This window comes from Oncorhynchus keta, chromosome 13 (assembly GCF_023373465.1).
Source record: "Oncorhynchus keta strain PuntledgeMale-10-30-2019 chromosome 13, Oket_V2, whole genome shotgun sequence".
Taxonomy (NCBI): domain Eukaryota; kingdom Metazoa; phylum Chordata; class Actinopteri; order Salmoniformes; family Salmonidae; genus Oncorhynchus; species Oncorhynchus keta.
Genome location: NC_068433.1, coordinates 48,675,754 through 48,702,134, shown reverse-complemented (window position 1 = coordinate 48,702,134; position 26,381 = coordinate 48,675,754). Strand labels below are relative to the sequence as shown.

Below are 26,381 nucleotides of genomic sequence, written 5' to 3'. Positions count from 1 at the left end.
AATTGATGGGAAGATGGATGGAGCCAAATACAGGACCATTCTGGAAGAAAACCTGATGGAGTCTGCAAAAGACCTGAGACTGGGACGGAGATTTGTCTTCCAACAAGACAATGATCCAAAACATAAAGCAAAATCTACAATGGAATGGTTCAAAAATAAACATATCCAGGTGTTAGAATGGCCAAGTCAAAGTCCAGACCTGAATCCAATCGAGACTCTGTGGAAAGAACTGAAAACTGCTGTTCACAAATGCTCTCCATCCAACCTCACTGAGCTCGAGCTGTTTTGCAAGGAGGAATGGGAAAACATTTCAGTCTCTCGATGTGCAAAACTGATAGAGACATACCCCAAGCGACTTACAGCTGTAATCGCAGCAAAAGGTGACGCTACAAAGTATTAACTTAAGGGGCCTGAACAATTTTGCACGCCCAATTTTTCAGTTTTTGATTTGTTAAAAAAGTTTGAAATATCCAATAAATGTCGTTCCACTTCATGATTGTGTCCCACTTGTTGTTGATTCTTCACAAAAAAAAAAAACGTTTTATATCTTTATGTTTGAAGCCTGAAATGTGGCAAAAGGTCGCAAAGTTCAAGGGGCCAAATACTTTCGCAAGGCACTGTACCTGTATGTTCCCTGGAGCTTCACAACATCAACTGAGGGCAAAAATAACACAGCAATTTGTTCCATGTTGTGACTGTTTTCTTTATGTTGTTGGAGATTATTTTCCCCCAATGAATTATCAGAACAGAAGGTTAAGTTCATTCATTAACAGTGTTGTCAGACTGAGTTCAACTGGGTTCATTATGGTCAACCTAAAAAGCTCCAATATCTTATTTTTGTAAGTGAACTACTTGCTCAGAACAAAATGCGATTGATTTATTTGGTTGTTGGGAATTGTAAGCTTGAGGTTGTTATTTTATTTTCACATCAACAATGGACTTTGTTTTTCCTCAGTCGGATATACCAAGGCTTCACGAAACCACTTGTTTTATTGTTGAAACACAGATGAAGCACTTTGAAGTCGCAAAGGGGCAAGGGCCTTGTTTTGCTCCAGCTCATCATACAGAAATATTGAATGGTGGTTGAGCCCAGAAAACACATGCTCTCCTTTGTAGAGAGTAGAGACATACCGAGGTGTGAGCTGATGAGTAAAATCCCTATTAGTTTTCATTCCAGCGAAAAACAATACCATGAAAAAGCTTTCAATTCACTGCACAGGGAAAAAAAACAAAGTCAATGTTGTTCTTCAAGAAGGGTTTGAGACGTTACAATTGAATTTGGTTTTTGCTCGTTGAATAATTCAGCAGTAGTTAGTGGTAAATCCAATTTGCACTTCAACTCGTGGATGTTTGTGCATATAGTTAAGCAAATTACAGATTGAAATAGCTTGACCTTTATTGTTATTCACGTGTTTCCTAGACACAATTATCCTGACTCACAGCAAGGCATCCACTGAGACCTTGAATACACAACAGTCCATACATCTTAAGTGTATTTAAATCAGGCTCACAATGATGGATGGATGCTGTATCTTAATGTGAAAAGCGATGCACTGAATTCTTTTTTTATAGAATGGACCAGCCGCAAGCCTCTTGGCTAAAACACACAAAGGATGTGGGATAACATGAGTCACATCAAACAATTACATGACCCTGTATGGGGATTTAGGCCAATGTCTCATGTAATGTCCAACAATGCACCACTAATCAGAGCATTCGTAATGTTTCGAGTTGCTTCTGTTGGATCACCAGAGGAAGGTGTCATTTTTTAAAATGTATTTATTGTACCTTTATTTAACTAGGCAAGTCAGTTAAGAACAAATTCAAATTTTCAATGATAATGTCATACTGTACACTGGGGGGGCTATTGTAAATGGTGTCGAAACAGTATGTCATATTCTGTATAGAAACGACTATGTATAGAAACGACTATAGAAAATGGCTCTTTTACACCTGAAAGCTTTCCACTGGCACATAATGCTGACTCCTCTTTAGAGGAGGTTAGAACACACTGTAGATGTGGAAGAGGTGTCCTGGAATAAGGTCCCAAGATGGTGTTCAATATTGGAAATCAAAGAGTTGCTCAGCTGAAACACAAAGAACTGCTTTTTGACTGTAACACCAGAGTTCCACTAGTGTATACACCCTTAAGTTATACTAGGGACGTTGTGATTCCATAGCTAGGGCCAACAGTGAGGACTTCTGAAGAGCGGAGTCAGCAACCTCTGCATAATCAATACAGTTGCTTTGCGAGGTGTTAAACATCATTCACAGTTAGCCATTGTTATGTATTACTGAACAAAAATATAAACGCAACATGTAAATTGTTGGTCCCATGTTTTATGAGCTGAAGTAAAAGATCCCAGAAATGTTCCATACGCACAAAAAAGTTTATTTCTCTCAAATTTTGGGAACAAATTTGTTTACATCCCTGTTAGTGAGCATTTCTCCTTTGCCAAGATAATCCATCCACCTGACATGTTTGACATATCAAGATGCTGATTAAACAGCATGATCAGGACACAGGTACACCTTGTGCTGTGGACAATAAAAGGCCACTCTAAAATGTGCAGTTTTGTCACAACACAATGCCACAGAGGACTGAGGGAGCGTGCAATTGGCATGCTGACTGCTGGAATGTCCACCAGAACTGTTGCCAGAAAATGTCATGTTAATTTCTCTACCATAAGCCGCCTCCAATGTTGTTTTAGAGAATTTGGCTGTACATCTCACACCGCAGATCATGTGTAACCCAGGACCTCCACATCCGGCTTCTTCACTCGTGGGATCATCAGAGACCAGCCAACTGGACAGCTGATGAAACTGAGGAGTATTTATGTCTGTAATAAAGCCCTTTTGTGGGAAAAACTCATTCTGATTGGCAGGTCCTGTCTCCCCAGTGGGTGGGCCTGGCCCCAAGTGACCTCCCAGGACCACTCATGGCTGCACCCCTGCCCAATCGTGTGAAAGATTAGGAATTAATCTTAATGAATTAATTAATTAATTAATTAATGAATTAGGACCTATTTCAATTGACTGATTTCCTTATATGACTGATTTCCTTATTACTGTAACTCAGTAAAATCGTTGAAATTGTTGCATGTTGTGTTTTTATTTTTGCTCAGTATATTAATAATGCCCGAAGAGCCCCAGTGGCCTTGCCTTGACCCAAAGTCAGGTCAGATCCACTGAGCCATGGCCCAGTAAGTACCAGGAGCTGGGCCATGGAGCTGGAAACAGACAGGTCTGATGCTTTTTGGTAGAACACCGGGGTAAATCCTCAGTGGAAATTCACCTACAGTACCAAGAGTCTTAGCTCCACTCGCTACTCCGTTCCAAACTCCACTCTCTTCAGTTTATTTACTCAGTGCCATGTTACCCGCATAAAACCAAAAGAGGTAGTAGCGCCACACCACAGTGTCCTATGAGTATTTTGTACTTACTGATGCACCACGGTTTGTTTATGCTAATTGTCGTAGGGACCAGATGTTTGAGCAGCCTTAAGGGCAGTAAGTAGCAGGAGGCAGCAGGATCAGGCACCAAATAGTGTGCAGTTTATTAACAGCGAGAGGTGGACCCAGGTGGATGAAGAAATCCAATGAATAACTACATAATCTTCGGAGGTATTTGCAAAATAAAACACTCTCAAAATACAGGTTTGAATTGAAATCAAAAACCTAACCCTGCCAACTACCAAGTCTGGTAGCCTACGACATGGATTGAACATGCAAGAGACTTGGAGAAATGTAACAGACAATTCAAAAGGTACTGAGAAAATACGCTCATGGTTGGTCCATTTTTCTCTCTCTTTCAGGTGTACCAGTACATGCATGAAACAATCACAGTCAATGGCTGCCCGGAGTACCAGGCACGGGCTACAGCGAAGGTGAGCAAACATCTCAGACCGGCTTAGCTGTATTTACCACACCTGAGGCCGAAAGATACTGTACAATGTAGCCGAGATACACAAACACCCATCATGTCGCCTTCAGATGATCAAAGACTGGAGCCGGTTTGGTGTACAAATGAATGACTCATTAGCAGACCTTGGATGTAAACACTTGAGAGGTTCTACCAATGAGTCCCTCCGCCACCGCTCATTCATATTCCTTCTGAGGAGAGCTTCTTTTGTGGAGGAGAATAAAGCAAGCAGATCTCTAACAGTGAAAGGGGGACAGGAAAAGAGGGAATCAAGAGGGAGGGTGAGATGAGAGAGAGGAGTGCATCTCCGTCATCTCCCAGTGTTCACAAAACATCAGAGAGGGAGTGAAGAAGAGATGGGGCAACACAGGGAGGTACGCACACTGACTGATTCAATTGGCTGCTCCTTCCAGAGACTGGGCACACAGAGGAGTAGGACACGGATTGATTGACAACACTGGGCAAGCAGGATGAATGGATAAGTAGGCCCGGTGTGGAGTACAATTCCAAAGGGCTCTTTTTTTGTCAGCGAAACGTCGTCTCTTCAATCGCTTTGCAAAACTTTGACTGTGGTTCAGTCCCTTTCTCAAGGAGAAGTAAACGGGGTAACCTTTTTTTCCCAACTTGAATCAGACTGTGGATTGTGTTGTGAATTTCCACCTTGGATGAAAGGTATGCAAAGACATATCTTAGGCCTATTGAAGGACACCACTGTATCTGATGTTGATGGAATATCAAAATAGTCTTTCTAGCCTGCTCAGATCAAATGGTTTTGAGGTTGATGGTATGCTGCTGTTAGAGTGACGTGTCCTTTTCATTTCCCTTCAAATATCCATCATTTGTTGAATATTCAAGGTCCCTGTTCAACATTATAAAGTACATATTCATAAACAAATCATTTTATTTTCAAAGCTTATTCTGTTTTGAAAGAGTGAATGTAGATAGGTCCAATCAAACTGCTTTACAATTCATGAAAGAGGCCTTGGGGCTTGTATTTAACAGTGTTAAAGTAAGCCAGATTGTCCTTATGACACTGTTTACACAGGAAAGCAATGACGACAGCATGAAGTGCCTTTCAACTTGTCCTTGACCATCACCAGTCTTTTCAAAAGCATAGTAAATGTAGCCACCAGCGGAGCAGCAATTAACATTGAGCAAAGTCCGTTCACTGGCTTCCACGCCCACGGGAGTGATTTCAATGGATGACATCGAAATGAGATGGTGCGCTGCTATTGGAAGTGCTGCCCTCCTGAGAGTTTCCCGTTTAGCTGAGCCGGTGCTTGTTTCATCAGCCTCCTCTCCAAGTACATCTCAAGTACATCACTGACCAAAGATCTGGAGGGCAGCACTCAGGGCATTTCACATGAATCACTTTAAGTAGGACACCGGGGGCCTAAAAAACGTGTTATAGTCCTATGGAAAACCAGGGATCCCTTGATACACCAGCAATCTTGAGGCATTAGCAGGGTAGATGTTATTTTAGATGCCTTTGCTGTAGTGTTGCTGGTGAGCGTTCACCAATTAAAATGTGTTCCACCTGAGAACATGAGCACTTGATTCAGTTTATTACCCAGTTAATTGAATCAATTCCAGACTGTAATTCCTGGCCTGAGGTTCTTATCTTTTATCTTCTAGAGATGGGAGACCACTTAGTCTATGGTGCTCCAGAGAAAAGACTGAGCTGAACTGATGGCTGATGATGATAACATTTTATGAAATGAAGTAATTTCCATACGGTACTGTGACATTACTTGGGCAATTTCCCAGTAAGATGTCATTTGTTTGGTTCGCCCCAGACACGCTTTTGCATTTGGAGGAGGCAGCCATATGCCATCTAGTTTCTTCCTCTCGGGAAGGGAGATACATTTGTGAAGGTCGATATGCCGTTAGCCAGAGAGGGGATGGTGGCCTACTGAACACAGTGCTTCTTTACTCACAGTGGGAGAGAGAGATGGAGAGAGAGAGATGGAAAGGGGGGGACGAAAAAGTGGAGGATCTCAGGGCTTTCACCTGCTAGGGAAAACTTTGAATCCACATACGCCAAGCTTTGAAACAGAGGCCTTTTTCCCCTGCAGTTTCCCGAAAAAGTATTGCTCAATAATAATGAGACAGACTTGACAGACCGGCACCTGTGGCGATGTACATCTGCTGTTCCTTTCCCAGGCTGGGCTAACAAGCTCCTGCACACTTTGTTTCAGACGACAAGGAGAGGAGAAGATTCGTCTAGAACATGAAAGCCATCCCAAGCCAGTGGAATTTAATGAAGCAGGCTTACAGAGATTTAGTTGGTGGGGGTGGAAGTTATCTTGCTTCTTCTTCTCCAGCTGTGACAGATATGTGCTAATTCATGTTCTTACAGAGCCAGAAAACATCTCACATGGCTATACAATACATCACCTTGGCTCTGACTTTGTTATTCTCAGCCCTACTGGACGTCTCTAAGCCCCATTTAGAGAGAGGTCAGAAGGTCCCACCCTCAGAGTGAATTTAAGTCTGTACACTTTGGTTCTACATTGCTCCTGGGTATGGGAAAGTTTATTTGGCTGTTGGGAAATGCAATCCCAGTTCACTTAGTATCGTCATTATCTAATCTATTTGTGTGGTAGACAGAATAGGGTGGTATAGGGCTTGGAGTTAGTGCTGAACACACCAATAATGGTCTGATCGTTACCATCTCGCCTGTCTCTCTCTGCAGGCCACAGTTGCAGCCTTTGCGGCCAGCGAGGGTCACTCTCACCCCCGAGTGGTGGAGCTGCCCAAGACGGAGGAGGGGCTGGGCTTCAACGTGATGGGCGGCAAGGAGCAGAACTCTCCCATCTATATCTCCCGCATCATCCCAGGGGGCTTGGCTGAGAGGCACGGGGGCCTGAAGCGAGGGGACCAGCTCCTGTCTGTCAATGGTGTGGTATGTATTGCTTATTTACTATTACCGCTAGGTTTGGTTACATGGTCAGATCTTCCTGACCACGTGAACCAACCAGGAAAAACTCTGTACCCTATTTATGATATTCTGTGAATTTGCATTTTCTACATTACGAATCCCAATCACTGCTGTATATTTCAAGGTATTCATTTTCTCATCTTTCTTGACTTTTTCTGACAAGCCACATCCGAGCAGGGAAGCATTCGGTCTAAACCTTGAGTCAAACTTTCAGAATATTGATAGGGTCATGCAGAGTGATTGGTTTTCTGAAGCCTAAACAAAAAGAGGCTTATAGTGAGCCAACATCCAAGATAAAGGAGAGCTATCTATGACTAAATTACTAAAGCAATGGGCAACAACAAACGCTATATCAAAGCGACCGTTTTTTAGAAGAAGCAAATGTCACCATGAGCAAAGTGTTCCAAACTTCACACGGCTTAGCGGTTTGGCTATTCAAAGTCACTCCTTGACGAATCCTATTCCGTAACTCTCCATTTACACCATCAAATGAAAACCAATTTACATGGTAAAGTCAGGATGTGTTTGGAATTAAAACTGCCTTCAGACAAACACTAATCAAACGTGTGCTTTAAAAAGCAATCTTCATAAAGGAGTCATTTGATTTACGTGACATCCAGAATTTTAATGTGAAAATATACAGTACCAGTCAAAAGTTTGTACACGCCTACTCATTCAAGGGCTTTGCTTTATTTTTACTATTTTCTACATTGTAGAATAATTGTTGAAGACATCAAAACTATGAAATAACATATGGAATCATGTAGTAACCCAAAAAAGTGTTAAAACAAATCAGAATATATTTTATATTTTAGATTTTTCAAAGTAGTCACCCTTTACCTTGATGACAGCTTTGCACACGCTTGGCATTCTCTCAACCAGCTTCACCTGGAATGGCTTTTCAATAGTCTTGAAGGAGTTCCCACATATGCTGAGCTCTCGTTGACTGCTTTTCCTTCATTCTGCGGTCCAATCCCAAACCATCTCAATTGGGTTGAGGTCGGGTGATTGTGGAGGCCAGGTCATCTGATGCAGCACTCCATCACTTTCTTTCTTGGTCAAATAGCCTTTCACAATCTGGAGGTGTGTTGGGTCATTGTCCTTTAGAAATAGTTTATTTGCAGCAACCATATATGCCTGATTCGTGCAGTCTCCTCTGAACAGTTGATGTTGAGATGTGTCTGTTACTTGAACTCTGTGAATAATTTATTTGGGCTGCAATCTGAGGTGTAGTTATCTCTAATGAACTTATCCTCTGCAGCAGAGGTTACTCTGGGTCTTCCTATCCTGTGGCGGTCCTCATGAGAGCCAGTTTCCTTGTAGCGCTTACTGCTTTTTGACATTTTCCAGATTGACTGACCCTCATGTCTCAAAGTAATGATGGACTGCCATTTCTCTCTGCTTATTTGAGCTGTTCTTGCCATAATATGGACTTGGTCTTTTACCAAATAGGGCTATCTTCTGTATACCCCCCCCCACTGCAGCAACTTACCCAACCCCCCGTCCCTGCCTCTCCTTCACCCAAATCCAGACAGGTGACGTTCTGTAAGAACTGCAAAATCTGGATCCCAACAAATCACCTGGGCTAGACAATCTGGACCCTTTCTTTCTAAAATTATCAGCGAAATTGTTGCAACGAGAGCATACAGGTTGCAGTGGTGGGTAATACAGTTGAAGTCGGAAGTTTACATACACCTTAGCCAACTACATTTAAACACTGTTTTTCACAATTCCTGACATTTAATCCTAGTAACAATTCCCTGTCTTAAATCAGTTAGGATCACCACTTTATTTTAAGAATGTGAAATGTCAGAATAATAGGAGAGAGAATGATTTATTTCAGCTTTAATTTCTTTCATTACATCCACAGTGGTTCAGAAGTTTACATACCTGTACACTCAATTAGTATTTAGAAGCATTGCCTTTAAATTGTTCATCTTGGGGCAAACGTTCCAAAATAATTTGGGTGAATTTTGGCCCAGTCCTCCTGAAAGAGCTGGTGTAACAAAATTGACCAAATTGAAATGCATTCCAAGTGACTACCTAATGAAGCTGGTTAAGAGAATGCCAAAGCTGTCATCAAGGCAAAGGGTGGCTACTTTGAAGAATCTCAAATCTCAAATATATTTTAATTTATTTAACACTTTTTGAATCCATACGTTATTTCGTAGTTTTGATGTCTTTATTATTTTTCTAAAATAGTACAAATAAAGAAAAACCCTTGAATGAGTAGGTGAGTCGAAAATGTTGCTTGGTACAGTATATTACTCTGGGCTTGAGGAGGAAGTTCTAATTATACCAAATATGCAATGCTTGTTAAACTAAGTAGCAATACATTTGGACTTCCATTTCAAACCTAATTGGTAGTAACCATTTAGAAACTGAAGCTGCTGCTGTGTAACTGTGTCATTGTTGCTAACATAGAAGTCCCTTTATTTCTCTGTCCATGCCAATTAAGAAACGGAGGCAGACTTCAGAGACCATATCACTAAAACACTAAAACATTGCCACCACATTTCTTAAATGTGCTGAGTCTCTTCTCTTTCACTGCATCTCCCCAGAGTGTGGAGGGGGAGCACCACGAGAAGGCAGTGGAGCTTCTGAAGGCAGCCAAGGACAGTGTGAAGCTGGTGGTACGCTACACGCCCAAGGTCCTGGAGGAGATGGAGGCGCGCTTCGAGAAGCTCCGCACGGCCCGCCGCCGCCAGCAGCAGCAGCTCCTCATGCAAGCCCAGCAGCAGCAGAACCTCACTACCCAGCAGAACCATATGTCGTAGGTGAGGCTTTTCATTGCTTTAAGGGTGGGGGACCATAGCCTGGTGCTAGATCTATTTGTACTGTCTTACCAACTCCTATGGGCATTGCAACACCAAGGATGACTGTAGTTGTTGGCAAGACAGCACAAACAGATCTGGGACCAGGCTAAGGGGCCACCAAGGAGAAGGACCACACAGCTGACACAGTAAGCATACCAGTCCTCTAAACTGGCTACATATTCAACAAACTATGATTTAATTTAGACTCATACTGTTTTAAGGATCTGACAGAGATGTTTAATTTCCGTCATTTAGCAGACACACTTATCGAGAGCATACATTTTCTCACTTGTCCCCCTTGAGACTCTAACCCACAACCATGGTATTGCAAGCGCCATGTTCTACCAACTGAGCCACACAGGACTCTTTAGCACCTCAAAGGTTTTTGGGGAATAGGGTGAACTGACGGAGGCTGGCATTGTCTGGAGATACACATTGCACATTCGAAACAGCAACAATGTTTAAAACGCAACGAATGCCTTTGAAAACTGCCTATGTGGCATCGATATGAGTCAGAAACAGTTATTCTAGTGTCCAAATTGACTACAAAGTGTTTGGAACATGTGTGTAACACAACTGGTAAATGAAGGATGGGTATTGATTAAATGAAGTACATTTGCCCATTAACATGGGGTGAACAGCTGCAGTGATTGCTCTCTACCAGTGAGACAGACCTGCCCAGCAGCCTGACTTGGTTTACATAAGACAACATGTTACGCATTTTTTTAACTTGAGAAATACTGCAACAAACACCTTAGTGAAATGTAAAATTGCGCAAATACAACATGAAATAGGCTTCTGCATCTACAGTGTCTCATGGGGGACAGACATCATTAACCAAGCGTGGAATTGGTGCGGAAACAAACCTCCAAGACTGAAATCTTGTTTTTCTAATGAGCAACAGAAAAATCAGAAGTGCCAATCGACGTGTTCAGTGGTTCTTTAAAACACATTGGGCTCTTTATACCCAGAGAGAGTACCAGAGAGGCTCCTGTCAGAGAGGCTCCTACTGCACAATGATACCAGGCCATGTCCTTTGGGTAAAAGTTACAGAGGATTACATCAAGCTTTTCATTTTTTCATTAAACATATGCTTGCTGCACACATTAAGTTCCTGGAATGAGCGCTTAATCTATTTCGGGGTGTTTGTTAACTAAGCAGTTGCAATCCCCTGTACAGTCATAACCGTCTATGTTGTGTCAGTAATTCAGCCGCGTGGCTTGTGAGTTATTTTTGATATGGCTGAGCAAATAAGAGCTCACACTCATGGGATGCTACATGTTTTATAACACATACCACAGAGCAACGTTGAGGCAGACTTATGGTATACAAATATACCCCGTCGTTGCTTAGATTGCTGGAGGTGATAAAGCAAAAATAAGGACAACTCTGAAAATAGGTAGTAGTAATATCAAGCCTGTCTGGGCCTCTGATGAAGCTATGACACGTTGCTGTGGCTAATTCAACTGAGCATTCTTTAAAGTGTACCCTTGACATACCTCCACGAGGCACATCACAAAAGACTTAACACCACCCGCAGGCTAAGGGATCCTCAGTGGCACTGATGGTTTGATAGTAACCCTCCTCGTGTAGCCCTCGTTTAGCTCGGGGAGGTATGTGTGAGCTTGTAGACCTGTGCAGTAGAGGCATGGAGTGGGGACTGAGCAGGGATCATGTTTTGTGTCAGCCCTGGCATGCTGACTACAGGGCTTTGCCACAGGGGCCAAGAGGCCGGTGGCCAAGCAAGCGACATGCGCGGCGAACAGGCTGCTAGGTGGCAAGCACCATGGAATCTGTTCGTCATGTAGCCTTCCTCTCTGACACGCTGCCCGGCCATTCTGTCTCCTCTCGCATACCTGGCCAGACTGACCAAGGCCGAGGACACAATAAGCTCTGCTATATCTCTGTTCTCAGTAGTAGGAAAGCCACAGACATGTAGCCATTTCCTGCTGTCAAATGACCTAGTGGCCTCATGGGGGGAATGTTATTAATATTTTTCATAATTTCATAATTAATAAACATTATTTCTAAAACCGACCGAAAATCCTGTTTTTATGTCAGACGGTTTTGTTATATTTCAGTCTTCTGTGATGTATATAAAGTGTAATATTGGGATGCAAACTCAAAATTGTATACATTTAAACTCTATATCTGACATGGTACAGGTGTCTTCCTTCTTAAAAGTCCATAACCATCTGTGTGAGGTGTATACTTTTGTTTCAAAGTAGATTTGTTTAAGACTACCAAGAAACACTCTGTGTGACCCTGATTTAGCCCACTGCAATAAAAGGTTCATTCACAATCCTTTTTAATTGGCTTTTCACAGTTCAATGGGCTTTTCGCAATTCACAGCAGAGTACACTACACTTTTTTTGTAACTCATTCTACCAGAATATGACATAAGCATCCCACTTTACTGACCTTTCAAAGTACTGACTTGTCAAATGGTTTCAAGCATTGCTCTCAGCTGTTCTTACATCTATCCCCCACAGACTGTTCCAAAAGAAGAAGTAGTGTAGGACACCAAAAGCAAGGTTCTAAGTCCATCTCTGTGCGGAGGATCCCGGAGGAACCACCTGGTAGAGGAGAATATGATACTGTTAAGCAGTGAAGACTCTCTCTCGCCCTTCAATGTACTACCAACAGAAAGAAGCAAAACTGAATGATATGTGTTCTGAAATGTAAACAATGGTGCTTGTGACTTGAGACATTTGAGGCTAGCACTGAAACCCATCCTTTTAACTTTTATTTTTGTTTGTGTTCATTTTAAGTTTTCCTCTAACAGTTGAAAGTTGTGACCCTCCTCAATGTTCCCCCTTGTCATTTGTGATAGTTTATTTTTGTTATCTGTTTTGAATTCATTTCACTTGTCTCCTGACTTTGGTTTTGCTATAGCTTTGTACAGTGATATTGTTTATTCTATGGGAGCTTGTGTCTGTGTGTGAATGAACATTGCTTTTTTGTGTCAAACTTGTCCTGCTTTGGATAAATGTGAACTCTTTTTTTACCTTATATATTGCAGTGAGAAAATATTTTGTATGGAAACTTGTAGATTTAGCAATAACAGACTTTCGTTGGTTTTACATTTCACATAAAAGTAACGATTAGAGATATACAGTATGTGGTAAAGATACAAAAGTTAACCATGTAATACTCGGTCAACTGTATCTTATGCACTGTGTGTCATAAGGCAGCTTCTGCCATTAAAATCAAATGGCTGTTAAAAGAGGAAGAGAATGTGGAATGTTCTCGGTCGTCTTATCAATAAGGGACCTCTGTTTTAAACTCTCTCCTTCAACTCTCTACCTATCGTCTGACGTAGTATTCTCATGACAAGTAACCGTATTTAAGTATAACAAGTTGCACTGTGGATTCATTCAAAGCTATTAGAAAACCAGTTGATGATCAAGACTGATCAAAAGGAGTCTTGTATCTGTAGTACTGTCAGACAAACAATACATTGGATGGTTTTCCTAGTAGCAAACTCTAGTATGTATGTTCTATATAGGCCTAGTTCCTTTGTGGGTGGGTATTGAAGTAGTGCAAGATCATTTGACAGGCATACTGTGTGCAATGTGCCATCCTGATAGTCCAACCAGATTGGGCTGTGAATGTGTTTTGTCCCTCAACTTTTGAGCAGTTCATCTTGCCTCTGACAGATCCCTTTTGTACATTTACTTATTCTCTTTCTAATTCACGACTTGCATTTTTTTAGGCTGGACGTACTGTACTTCCTGACTGGACGTACTGTACTTCCTGATTCGACGTACTGTACTTCCTGATTCGACGTACTGTACTCCCTGATTTGACGTACTGTACTTCCTGATTGTACAGAAAAAAAAGACAACACCAGGTGATATGCAATTGTTATACATATTATATTTGTATAAATAAATATATGTGCGTGTGTACAATGACGACTTTATTGACCCCAAACGGATTCTTCTTCTACCTTGTCTATTGTGCTTGTCTGAAATCTGGGGTAAGGGGACTAACTCGTGACCCCTGTCTGTTTGAGCTGTGAACGGGAGTTACAGGGCAGCAGTGTAGCACTTGGTTCTGACACTGCCTTCCACTGACAGGTACTGAGATGAAGTGCCTGTGGATGACGCTTTTACATCATAATTCCCCCTTGAATTGAAGCATCTGAATATGAACCCAATCGCCAATGGCACGTCAATAGAGAAGGCAGACACTGAATGTAATGCCGGAGCTCAGTGGTCCTTATAAGATGGTGGAAGGAAACTCAAGCTTTGTCAAAGGGAACACAACTAGACAAACCAGGCTGTGTGTGCTATTATAAACTGGGTGGTTCGAGCCCTGAATGCTGATTGGCTGAAGCTGTAGACCGTATACCACGATTATGACAAAACTTTTATTTTTACTGCTCTAATACATTGGTAACCAGTTTATAATAGCAACAAGGCACCTCAGGGGTTTGTGATATATGGCCAGTATACCACGGCTAAGGGTTGTGTCCAGGCACCCCACGTTGCATTGTGCCTAAGAACAGCCCTTAGCCGTGGTATATTACCCATATACCACATCTCCTCGGGCCTTATTTCTTAAATATATTCCCCTCAGATAGAATCAAAGGAATATTTCCATCGGGAATGTCTAATTCATAAACAGCGACTCATCCTCGCAATCCATCTATCCATTTCATCACCTCTTTTCTCATTCCACGGGGCTAATGAACTGAGTAGTGAGGATGGAAACGCAAACTCGTAATTAGGCATCACTGATGAGAGATCAGTGAAATATGGTAATATCTGTCATTCTTATTTTGTAAAACGAATAGATCTCAGCTTGAATTAATAAATCAGTAGGCTACACGCTACAGATACCTTCATATAGTCTAGAGGGCTTGTGCACAAGCTACAGAGACTGGGCCATGTCGTGGTTAATGACATTTGAGCCCTCAGGAATGACATTGCATTATATGCATCTCATCTCATCTTTGTGGACATATGAATCCTGGCTACAAGTCACTTCCATGATCACAACCTTTAAATTCAACTGAATGATCTGATGAGTCTAACGCAAATTTAGAACAGCATATCTGGCATATGTATTCACTGTATAACACTAAGAAATTCACACTTATATGGCTGGTGTGAATTGATGTGTTTCTATGTCATGCTGGAACACAAATCACATCTTCTCTGTGACAACAGACTTCCAGATGCAGGGGTGGGTCGGGAGGGGGGCAGACTTTAGGGTGGGTGCATAGAAAAAAGAACATAGAATGCCCACCCAAATCACAGGGTGTGACAAATAGTTAGCATTCATAATGACAAAAGTGTTTGAATTGTATTGAATTGATGTGATTATAAATCACTTAATGTGGTTAAATATGTGTAATGTAAGAGTATGTCAGCTAGCTAACCTCCTCATAGCCTCCTCATAATTAGAAGGAGGGATTTGCAGTGAACATGAGGACGACATTGGCTCCACTTGAGCATGTGGATTTTGGAGTTTTGATGTAGCCTACAGAGCAATTGAATTGTTAACTGTCTTCCTTTCATCTCAACCTGTCCCGTTAGAAGAGCCCAATGTCTGTCAAAAACCTACAGATGTAGGATCTTAATTTGATCACCCTGTTGCTGGAGAGCTTTCCTGCAATCCAGGAAATGTAAAATGTGTAGTGTATTTGAAGTTTAAAAAGGCTTCTGAAGTTTTGTCATTTCCACCATGAAATCCCAGACTTGATTTTCCCTTACGAAAAATGTATCAACCCTTACAAAATGTCCATTAATTATAAAATGAATTATATTAATTATATGCTGCAGAATGATTTTCCTGGTATAGTAGACTGGCTAAAATTATGATCCTACATCTGTATCAAATTGTCAGGTAGTCATTGTTTAACTGGAATATGACGCAAACAATATCACAACCTACTTATTAGATGAGCAATTTGAAAAAGCTATGGAGTCAGGGGAGTATGAGAAGTGACATCTCAGAGTCAAGTATTAGAAATACCTCCCTCTTGTGGTAATAGTGTATACTCAGTATTGCAAATAATGGCTTTGGCTATTGTGAGAAATGCCAGAGTACTTCACATTAGAGTGATTTGTGTCAGGCTACATCTAGTCCTTACATTGTCCAGGTTGGAAGAGGAATCAAATTGAAATAGATTAGTGATATCCTAAAAATAAGGTACTCGATGCAAATTCCGCCCGTTTGTAACCTTGGGTCAAACTATCTGTTGATGTGGAAAAAATATTATATATCTTGTCATCTCATTATGTCACATGCCTGGTGCATGAGTGATTTATGAATATATCCAAGGTTCAGCCATGGAAAATTACTTCAATGCGTAGGGTGCTTCGTAGCCAGCGGTGTGGCTTACTGAAATAGAAGCCCTCGCTGGTATGCCTGCTATGCCACAGAGCCATCTAGCTTCGTGCCACAGAGGCAGAGCCAGTGTTTAACTACTAACCCACTCGCCACTGAGTCTCTCCCTCTGGTGTCACAACAGGAAGGTGCTTGTCATAAATATGAAGACTTAAGTGTCTCTCGAAGGTTGTGTCATGACGAGACAGGTTTCTATGTTTTCACATGGTCGTGACTGTGTGCTGTGCTGCCATAGGGCAAGTGATACAGGAGCTACATCACCTGTTGGTTGCTCTCAAACCCAAGTCAAAAAAACGTTTGATTTTACTGTCTTCTTCTATTATAAATGTGCTATAAATGTGAGGGAAATCCTTTTCGCCTAATAGGGTCACAATACAACAGGAAAAAGACTGTAACGCTTTGATTTTATGAGCTATAGGCTTTGATGACACGCAACATATGATACTAGTAACCCCTTCCCCTCCCTTACACACAATTTCAAGTGTTACGTTCAGGCCATTTGTTCAAAACCATAGTGTTTAGGGTGTAGTTAGGGGTGTTAACAATGAGAAACATCTGTTCCTAAAGAAAAAACAGGTACACAAACCCTCTCTCCTCCCCTTCCCATCTCCACCCACCACACCAACACTATGACCAGGAATGGAATGCAAGCTACTCTCTCTTTGGCACTCACTCTATTTGATAGAATAAACAGCATTTACACCAACAGATGTGGGAACTCTAGAATTATTGAAACGTTTATTGATCATGAGAAACGCGAAGCTAACAAATGCAATAGCTTAAATACAACTTGTTTCAATGATGCATAGGCCTATATTAGGACAGACACATGAAAAGGATCAATTAAATATGTCACAGTTGGTATTTATATTGTTTAAAATAAATGAACATTTACAGTACATATTTACAATCTTATTTACAATACAAAGGTTGGCAGGTGTTGATCGATCTTAGCCATCACCGAAATAGGAAGTCAAAGCGGTATGCGGTTAAAGATCAGGGCCATCAGATTATTCCTATTCTAATGCAGGTCATCTTCACAACACGTGGTACACAGGTCTGGTCCCGGGGCTTTCTGGAGTACAAGGCTGGGAGTCGGTGCTGGAGGGCGAGAAGGTAAGCATATCTCTGAGCCCTGCTGGGGTACTGGCATCTACCGAGGAGAGGCGATCTACTATGCTAGACAGGCAGGCCAGGCTGGAGGCACCAGCACCTCTCTCTCCAGAGCTCACTAGACAGGACAAACAGGGGAAGGACAAGGTCAGTCAAGACAATGAAGATAGCTCATCTTATGGATGAGATCAGTTTACTACCATGTCTCATTGAGTCCATTTATGGTTATGGTGAACTTAAATGGAAAGGCAAAATTATTCACATAACTTGTAACACCATTTGTGTCTTTGTAGTACGAATCAAAACAAATTAAAGTAAACCTGGCAAGTTTTACAATAGTCAACATACACAGGTTGTAACCAGACCATAGCCTTACATAAGCCCATTACATGTATTCATTAGACTATGTCTATACGTTTACATGACATAACAAACAAAAAACATCCATTTGTCTTACCATTCTTAGTATAGCTGTAGTTGTTGCCATAGCTTGTGTTCATCTGAGGCCACACAACGGGAATGTTACAGTCAACCTACAAGGAAACAAACAGAGCAAACTGACGTTAGCACAGCAGTCATGACAAAGCACGTGATATTATTCACCTTTCTACGTTTCAGACATTTTGAAGTGTCGCGTGCATTTTCCTCAACTGAGGTTTGTAAATGGTGCACAACAAAGAAATCTACTAAGATGAGAACATACATATACTAAATAAGATTAAAATGTCATCTTGCCAGACTGATAAATTCACAGTGTTCCTGCCTGTCTGGCTAGGGTTCTGTATTTCACAGCCACCTCAGGGCCAAAGTTGCAGGCTACTCCCATGATCTGCCCGGACTCTAGCCGTGGCGAATCGATTGTATCAGTGGAAGCAACACCAGTTTGTGCAAGATGACACTTTCTCCCAGTAAATCTGCAGAAAATCCTGGCAGCGGAGGAGAACATGCAGTCAGGATGGAATGCAGAAAAGCACAGTCTTTCCTGCCAGACTTCAGTAAGGTGGATTTAGCAGGGTTTATTAGGCTATAACGTGTACAATGGTGGGAAAGCCATTACTCCATCCGCCATCATAAAGATCCATTCTATTATTTAGCATTGCATCACCTTCTAACCACTGTTTTGTGGAGCTGATTCTAATCTTGACTGGCCAACTGAGAAAGTATCATGCATGCACTGGGGTAATGTACATGCACCAATGAAAAAAAAGGATAGCATTTCCAGGTGAAACATAAAGCATCATGCATATATAACACTGCACAAGAGATGTTTGCATTAATGATGCAGCCAAAGAAGATGAAATGCACAAGGTAACATTGTAATTGAGATCCCCCAACAGCACAATCAGTGCAAGTCTATTCAATAAATATTCTACATTTGAAGTGAGCCTATTCCCCTTCAGATCCAGGGAAATACTCCAAATTAGATATGGCATTGTAATATTAAATTATTACAATATGCATGCTCAGAGACATCGGAAATTAAGCTACTAAGCTAGAGTCCCCCAAAAAAAGATTTTTAACTCAAGATCTTGGGAGATGCAACAAGACAGAGGCTAACAGGAATGTGATCCACCATGCAAATAGAGTACTCTGAATTAGTCCAATGAGGGAAAGCGTTTCAGCAGACACTGAACTAGCAGGACCTGAAAAAAACTCTGTGTGCTGCACAGAGATGAGGAGACAGTGAGAGAAGCTGTATATGAGTCCGTGTGTGTCTGGTCTCAGTCTCACCATGCTGTCGGAGCAGCTGGACGAGGGGCTCCCAGGCTCTGAGCTGCTCTCCCTAGGAAGGCCGTAGTAGTTCTCCACATGCTCATGGAGCAGCTCCTGGAGGCTCTCGATGTACTGGATGGCGTTGCGCAGGATCTCCACCTTAGGCAGCCTCTGGCTGGGGTTGGCTGAGGTGCAGCGCCTCAGAGCCTCGAAGCCGTGGTTCACCTTTTTCAGCCGGCGTCGTTCCCTCATGGTGGCAGCCCGCCGCCGGTCCACTGTGCTGGACTTACGCTTGCAGGCCTTGCAGGCCCACTGAAGGCAGTGACCCGCCTGGTGAGGTGTCCCAGGGACCCGGACGTGCTCGTCCTCCTCTGAGCCGTCCAGTTCCCCGGGGCCGAAGTCCAGGTCCTCTGGCGAGGAGGCACAGGCGCTGTCATAGAAGACCTGGGATGGGGAGAAGACATCCATGGCTGGGCTGTTGTTGTGGTTGAAGAAAGGAAGGAAATAACTCTCTGCTTTGGGAGAGCAGTGGGGTGAGAGAGGAGACCTCTGAGTGATATGAGGGGGCTGTTGCCATGGGGCCCCCCTTATATGCCCCCAGTCCAGAGCCCAAGGCCCACATTGGCCAGATCTAATTACCATGCCCCATTGGCCCAGGCAGACTGGGGTTAGCTCAGCTCTCCACCCCACCCGCTCCCTCACCCCCAGTACCCTGCAGAGTTCCCCAAATCTGCACTCCCTGGTGTTTTCCCACTCATTACACCACTACCTTAACCTTTTCTGTAAGAAACATACCTATTCTGAGTAAAAGTAATGGTTGGTGAACACCAATAGTTGAACAGGTAAAGAGGAGATAACTTTACCTCTCAGATCCGACAAAATAGTCATTTTTCTATACCAATTTTTAAATATATACACTACTAATATTGCAATGGGCCAACACTCAAAATCTTACACATATGTGTGATAATAATGGAGATTAGTTTTGTTTTCTAAAACTGAGCAATAGCAACGAGGTGAACCATGTACAAGAGTTCGTAGGCCAATTTTATGCTTGAGACAAATAGCAGCGTTACAGATGCAGCCCAGCTGCAAAGGGAGGTGTAACATTTCAAATAATTCACATTGCAGTATCAGAGCCTCATTCACATTGCAGCGGTAACTCCTCTAACCGGTCCTAACTCATCATTGAAGGTGTCATACACGGGGTGTCTGTGTTTGTTAAATCTTATTAAAATAGGTAATTGAGCAATTAACACGAGGGCTTCAATTCGTGAATAATTTGCAAGCTTACTGTCATAGCCAAACATACACTATAATTAAAACATAATTATGTCAAATTATATTCAAAACAGATCGGCCTTACATTTAAATATGTACATATAATTGTTGCACCTAGAAAGGTCTCACACTGTATAGTTGAGGCCCCTCTTCAAATACCTGTATCGCATTCCACCCTTGATTAATTTTACTCAATAAAATTAGAAATCTGGCATTACAATTGTGTTCATTTTTAAAACATTCGGCTTGTAATACATGTTAATAAGCATGCTATATTCATTATTTAAACTGCATCTCGAAAGAGGCCGCTGGCGCCCGAACCACATGTGCATAGCCTAATTAAGCATGAGAGACAAGCTAGAACAAACACTGATGAATAGCCATGATGAGCTGCCTGTTTCAGTCGTCGGAGTAATTATTCGAGCTTTGTGTTTGTTGACACCCTACAAGGATACAATGTGGATATTTCTCACAACGTGTCAAAACGTTTGTCCTCCTCTATCTCTGGGAACCGCGCACACCTAAGAAAACACCCGAGTACCTGCCACGGAATTGCCGTCCGAGTTTGTATTGGGCACAGCTGAAGAAGACATTGGCATGAGCCTGGCCCTCGATGCTGCGGATGAGATCAAAGGCTATATTGACTGTGAACAACCCCAACAATATGGACAAGGAGAAAACCTGGCAACAACCGACCGCTAATTGAGCCTATAGGATACGATTGCACCAGCATATGGTGTTAGTGGCGATACATCTAGCAGAAGCCTATGCGCTGCTCCAGTCGTTGTACACACTCACTCTGACTCTGTGATCTGAAGTGCTAGTGGTGTCTCTTGGGAACTAGGGGGTTTGTTTTTTATCGCCTCTATTCCGGAGTTGTTGTCAGGGGTCAGAGGCAGAGTTAAGTGTAGGGCATTAGCTGGGATTTAATGTCCCTTTTCCCTCACGTGTGAAACCCGTATTTCTTCTAAACTGCTTAAACATTGATTTCATGTGATGTTGTGGCCTTCCTATCCGATCTCCATAGGTGTTATATATCAAATGTTCCATAAAGGTTTATTTACCACAGATTATATATGCCATAGATGGAAACGTATTTTTGTTATATTTCTGAAAGATGTGGAGTATGGTGACAAATCATCTCAATTTTGTCTGATGAACAACATGTTTCAGACTGATACAATAATTTAAATCACACTTCTGACACATTATAATCCTTCTTGTATAGTATTTCACTTTTCCAGTAAACTAATGTTTGTTTTTATAAATGGGGGGCAGCCCATTTCTTAAAGTAACTTTCTAGTGTTTCCCGATTTCTATGAAATATGACCAACAGTTAGTTACAATATGAGTGAAATAAAGTGTAATTATGTATGTTTAAAAGCATCTTTACCATGTTGGAATTGTGTGGGTGTACCTCAGCAACAGAATGTTGTGGGCATATATCGGTCATTAAAAATATTCATGCGAGCCTTAAAAATAGTAATGTGCGTAGACCACTGATTGGCCAGCTCATCCTTCTTTAGACCACTGATTGGCCAGCTCATCCTCCTCAGGAATATGACATCATACTCTATAAGGAAATAGCAAGCATTTTTTTAAATTATCTGTTTGAGATAGAAGTTTGAGGTGGGGTTTTTGAAGTGTTTTTTTTTGTATCCAGTTTAGGCTTTAGCCACAAATGCGAGAATTGGATGAGTCAACAAGATTATTCGGGTATGAGTAAGATTATTTGGGTATGAGTTAACAGAATATGAACTTTTAAAAGTGAGACTTTCACTGGACAGTTACTTTAGTGAGTGCATTAGATCATATCACATGACGAGGGTTTTTGATTGGCAACACCACTTGTCTGGCAGGGAGCTGTAGTGTGCTGCCAACTACAATGTTGCAGGGAATCATTTCGTAGCAGGATATTCTAGGAAAGCCAGAAAAATCAAGGCATTTCTCCCAAAGGCTGATCCTCCCCTATAAAATCTCCCCTTTCATCGGCCTTGACTTTTTAAACACATCCTCCACAGCAAAATCCATTTCGATCGCATCATAAGTGACAATGAAATCTCTGTAAAATTGCAGACCGATGTTGTCTACTAACAAGTCAAATGGTGATAATACATCATACTGCACTTGTCCTCCATTTAAAACACCCAGAGAGAGGATTAAACAATTGAATCTCTAACACCTAACTTATAAAGACTGTATTATACATAAATAAGACAGTAATCATAGACATTAGTATAAGAATCACATCTATTAAACCCCAGACTGATCAATTTGCATCTAAATCTTAAAATAACAGGTCCCAATGAAATTACGTCCCTCTCAACATAAAGGTGGTAATTGCTATTTTCCCAAGGTTTAGGTCTCAATGTTGAGCAGGTGGTAGATTTTGGTCAAACATATCAATGATATTATCCAAAAACAAACAGTAGATTGACAAAGTCATTTAGGGGGGTCTAGGAGAGCCTTAGAACTCATTTGGAAGGAAGACGCTGGACAATTCTCATGGACACTGGGAAACAGGCTCACAAACTCATTGTGAGAAAGCTGCTTCGATCCCATTAAAACAACATTACTGTTGGAGCTATCTAGTTTCAGTTTGGTTCAGTGAGAGAGTCAGAAGTAAAAGGAAAGATGTGAAGGGACTTTGAAGTACAGGCCCTATATCCTTTGTTAGTACTTACTGTATCAGGCATCACTGAAGTGCTCATTTAATCTATGTTTAATCACACTAGAAATAGGAGAATTGTGTGTTTTGACATTGTGTTTTGGATAAATGTTGGTACGTTGGATATGCAATCTGCTGTTTTGAGAAATCACCCAAAACGTACCCTACCCTAAAGCCTTTTACACCTTTATACAAAGACTGTAAGGTTAATCAATTTGAATGTACTCAGCTGCAATACAAAAACAACACAGCACAGAGACCCCAGTGTATCTCTACTATGGCCTCTTTTTCAAATGACTGTTGGATGAGTCACTAATAAGTTGTGTGTGTGCTTGGGGTCATGAGGCAGTGTGTGTGTGTGTGTGTGTGTGTGTGTGTGTGTGTGTGTGTGTGTGTGTGTGTGTGTGTGTGTGTGTGTGTGTGTGTGTGTGTGTGTGTGTGTGTGTGTGTGTGTGTGTGTGTGTGTGTGTGTGTGTGTATGCTTACATTTTGTGTGAGGGCTGAGGGAAAGGCAGACAAAACAACCTGGAATCAGCGGTGGATGTAACATAGTCAACAAAAATCCGGGATGTTGAAATTAGGATGATATTTTACGTTTGTTATGACATGTATTAATTTCTGGATGTTCATCATCCATTTCTTATTATATGTTCCAAATTACATTTCGTATGATATTTTACGATTACATTTCGTATGAGTTGTTACAAATTGCCATTCGTACAATATGTTTTGAATTTAAAATTCTTATATGTTACAAATTCCAATTTGTTGTGGCTAACATTATGTTACGACTAGTCTATGACACCAGGCTGGACACACAGGGGTCAGCAGTGTCAGTCACAGAGATCTGAGAGGGAGAGGAGCAGTGCTCACTGTGATGCAGGCTTAGGTCAGCACAGCAATGCACTGTGGGATCATAAACAAGTAGGACTCCCCAAGTCAACACATGTAGGAGAAAGAGATCTCCCTATCAAACATACATTCAGGGAGTCCCTTATAAACTATGTGTAAACATTGTTCTAATGTGCATGATCAAACAAGTGATCATGAATTAGGATCTAATAGCAGTCTGCACCATTGCCTCCTGACCAAGTTTCCATGTCAAAGCATATGAGTTTAGAGGTGACAAATAATGATAATAATAGTAATAATATTTAATAACATATATATTTAAAAATAAATTATTTTCTGATCACCTAGCTATCCTAAAATGGGCACAATAATTGTATTTCGCTCTGGATAAGAGCGTCTGCTAAATGACTAAAACGTAAATGTAACGCCACTGAAGTGGACCAGGCTAGATCTCTGCCAGCTGCAACAAAGGAGCCCAGGCTATTTCAGGGCTTTTTTAATGGTCTACTAATACCCATGAATACTTGGGGAACTTGTGGCTGATGCTTGCATGTACAGTGTCACATCTCTATTCAAATTCCACATGATCAATTGGGTTAGTGGGGACATTAGGGATATCATTATGAGACCTGAAAGGTATAGCTAAAAGTTTGTCACATAATTAGAATGACGTATCTGCAAGAGGTTGAACACAGTATGACCTACCTTAAGTACCCATACAAACATACATTAAACTATAGTATTTGGAGTGAGTCAAGTCTAATTAAAAAACTGGTACAACATAGGATCATTCAAAAACGAATACCTGAGGTTTTAAATGCATGGTTTTCATGATAATATATTATACTATATGTGTCAAGGATATATAGTGTATAAAATGTCATTTGTAATTATATCAAAAGGTGTAAAAACTGAATTCTTCTTAAAATACCTGACAAGTATTTAAAATAAATAATGAAGTGCATAGATAGTGATGAACAAAACGTGTAGATGCCTTGTAAGATACAATGCTTACAATTTATTTGTTGGTCAGTTCATATAGAAATACTCAAATACAACAATGAATCTCTTGAGGTTGAGAAACACAGCCTTTTATATGTAAAATAAATTAACTTGTTAATATATTATAAAATATTTACAATTATCAAATGTCCATTTGGAAATAAAAGATTATAGTTCCATTGTTGTCATACTTTAGAAATATAATATTGACCATTCATACAATTTAAAAGAAAACAGTGACTACAAAATGCCCGTTAATTTGTACAAATGAATATAAGTAAATGGAAACTAAAACATATGAATAAAGAAGTGAAAATAATTTCGAAATAGACAATGGAAATATGAAATGCTGACGTCGCTTATACAGGCTACACAAAATCGAATAAATCAAGCATTATTTTTCTGAGATTTCTTCGTTGCAAGTCGGTTTCTCTTCACTTGATATACTGTCAACGATTGATGACAGGCGAAGAAGGCTGGTGGACGCTGAAGACTCCGTAAAGCCTGAAACACAGACATCAAATATATAAGATGTACAATCAGTTGATGAGTTGCAAAATAGCAATTTAGATCTAATTTACTATTCATAATTGGTTCCAACCTTCTCTCTGATTCGTCATTGGTGCATTGGAATGATCAGCTGAGGTCTGCCAGTTTTGACAGTTCTTCTTCCAATGGTACTCCTTATTGGACGCCTTCGTGTACACACACATGTATTAGCTTAAGTGTCTACTAACACACGTGTTATTATACAAAGTAGTAAGCCTACAAGTATAATGCACAGTAAGATATTTCTCTTTATGGCAATTTTCCCTTTAAGTGTAAAGCCAATGATTGTACGCATAAAGTGACATGAAAAATGCAGATGCAAATATTTCTCAAATGAAGCTTACATGGTGTTCTTTCACGTTATAGTTATATGAGCCATTTTGGGGCGTTTTTTCTTGCTCATCCAGTGTATGCAGCAGGTCCTGCAATTGCTCGATGTAGTTTATGGCGCTGCGTAAAATCTCCACTTTGGGCAGCCGCTGGTTCGGATTGGGCACGGTCTTTTTCTTCAACGCATCGAATGCTTCATTGATCTTCTTGAGCCGCCTTCTTTCCCTGAGAGTGGCCGCTTTGCGCCTGTCGGTCGGTGCAGACTTTCTTTTACAAACCTTACAAGCCCAGATGAGGCACTGTCCCTCGCAGTGCGGCTGAAGACCCGGGGGTGCGAGGACATGCTCCTCTCCACTGCTGTCACATCCAGTCTCGGACGGATCGCCCCCAGGTGACAACGGGCTGTCATTCCCGTGGTACAAAGGGGACACCCCCGCCATGTCCAAGTGCTGCAATGGTCCATGATCTCCCTCGAGATAGCGCAGATCGTTGAAGAAATAAGTGTTGGTCTCAAAAAGGTCCACCATACTGTTGTACCCTCGCACGGCCTATGTTTTGACAGTGGGACACTGCATGGCATTTAAATAGCCCAGTGACACAAGTCACCAGGCTTATATATAGAATGTGAAACTCTATCCAACGCTTAGCTGTCGCAGTGCATCAACCTTTTTTTTCTCAATGGTTTTTCTTTTACTACCAAGCGAGTTTGTGTAGAAAATAAATAAGCGTTAACACCTCTCAATGAAAGTTAAAACGTCACTTCAAACTTATGACAGGTGTTTTAAATATCTGTTTCACAGTGAAATGGTAACATACTGTACCAGTGCCCATCTCA

General features: G+C 41.3%; 2 protein-coding genes across 3 annotated transcripts in view; one reads left to right on the top strand and one right to left on the bottom strand.

The window, feature by feature from the left end:
• Positions 1-13,603, top strand: part of LOC118373078 (protein lin-7 homolog A) — a 28,319-nt gene extending 14,716 nt beyond the window's left edge. Inside the window, exons 3-6 of one of the 2 annotated variants that reach the window (XM_035759145.2) lie at positions 3,815-3,886; positions 6,617-6,826; positions 9,424-9,635; positions 12,171-13,603. In XM_035759145.2, the coding sequence (XP_035615038.2) occupies positions 3,815-3,886; positions 6,617-6,826; positions 9,424-9,635; positions 12,171-12,192 (516 nt within the window). In that variant the 3' untranslated portion in view covers positions 12,193-13,603. Of the gene's footprint in view, positions 1-3,814; positions 3,887-6,616; positions 6,827-9,423; positions 9,640-12,170 lie in introns of both variants that reach the window. The other variant, XM_035759146.2, reaches the window with a different exon arrangement.
• A 3,159-nt stretch (positions 13,604-16,762) lies between these two features.
• On the bottom strand, positions 16,763-26,154 carry LOC118373080 (myogenic factor 5-like). Its single transcript, XM_035759148.2, has 4 exons — positions 25,561-26,154; positions 18,883-19,308; positions 17,609-17,684; positions 16,763-17,269 (listed from the first exon to the last, which is right to left on the bottom strand). Exons 1-4 carry the CDS (start codon positions 26,071-26,073, stop codon positions 17,076-17,078), a joined length of 1,209 nt encoding a protein of 402 aa, XP_035615041.2. The 5' UTR covers positions 26,074-26,154; the 3' UTR covers positions 16,763-17,075.
• Positions 26,155-26,381: the final 227 nt, after the last annotated feature.

Coding starts and splice junctions, on each gene's coding strand:
- LOC118373080 (XM_035759148.2), bottom strand. CDS start 26,073: ATGGTGGACCTTTTTGAGACCAACACTTATTTCTTCAACGATCTGCGC. Junction 19,309..25,560: donor ATAACGTGAAAGAACACCAT/GTAAGCTTCATT, acceptor TCCCCATCCCAG/GTCTTCTATGACAGCGCCTG. Junction 17,685..18,882: donor CCAGCTGCTCCGACAGCATG/GTGAGACTGAGA, acceptor GTTTCCTTGTAG/GTTGACTGTAACATTCCCGT.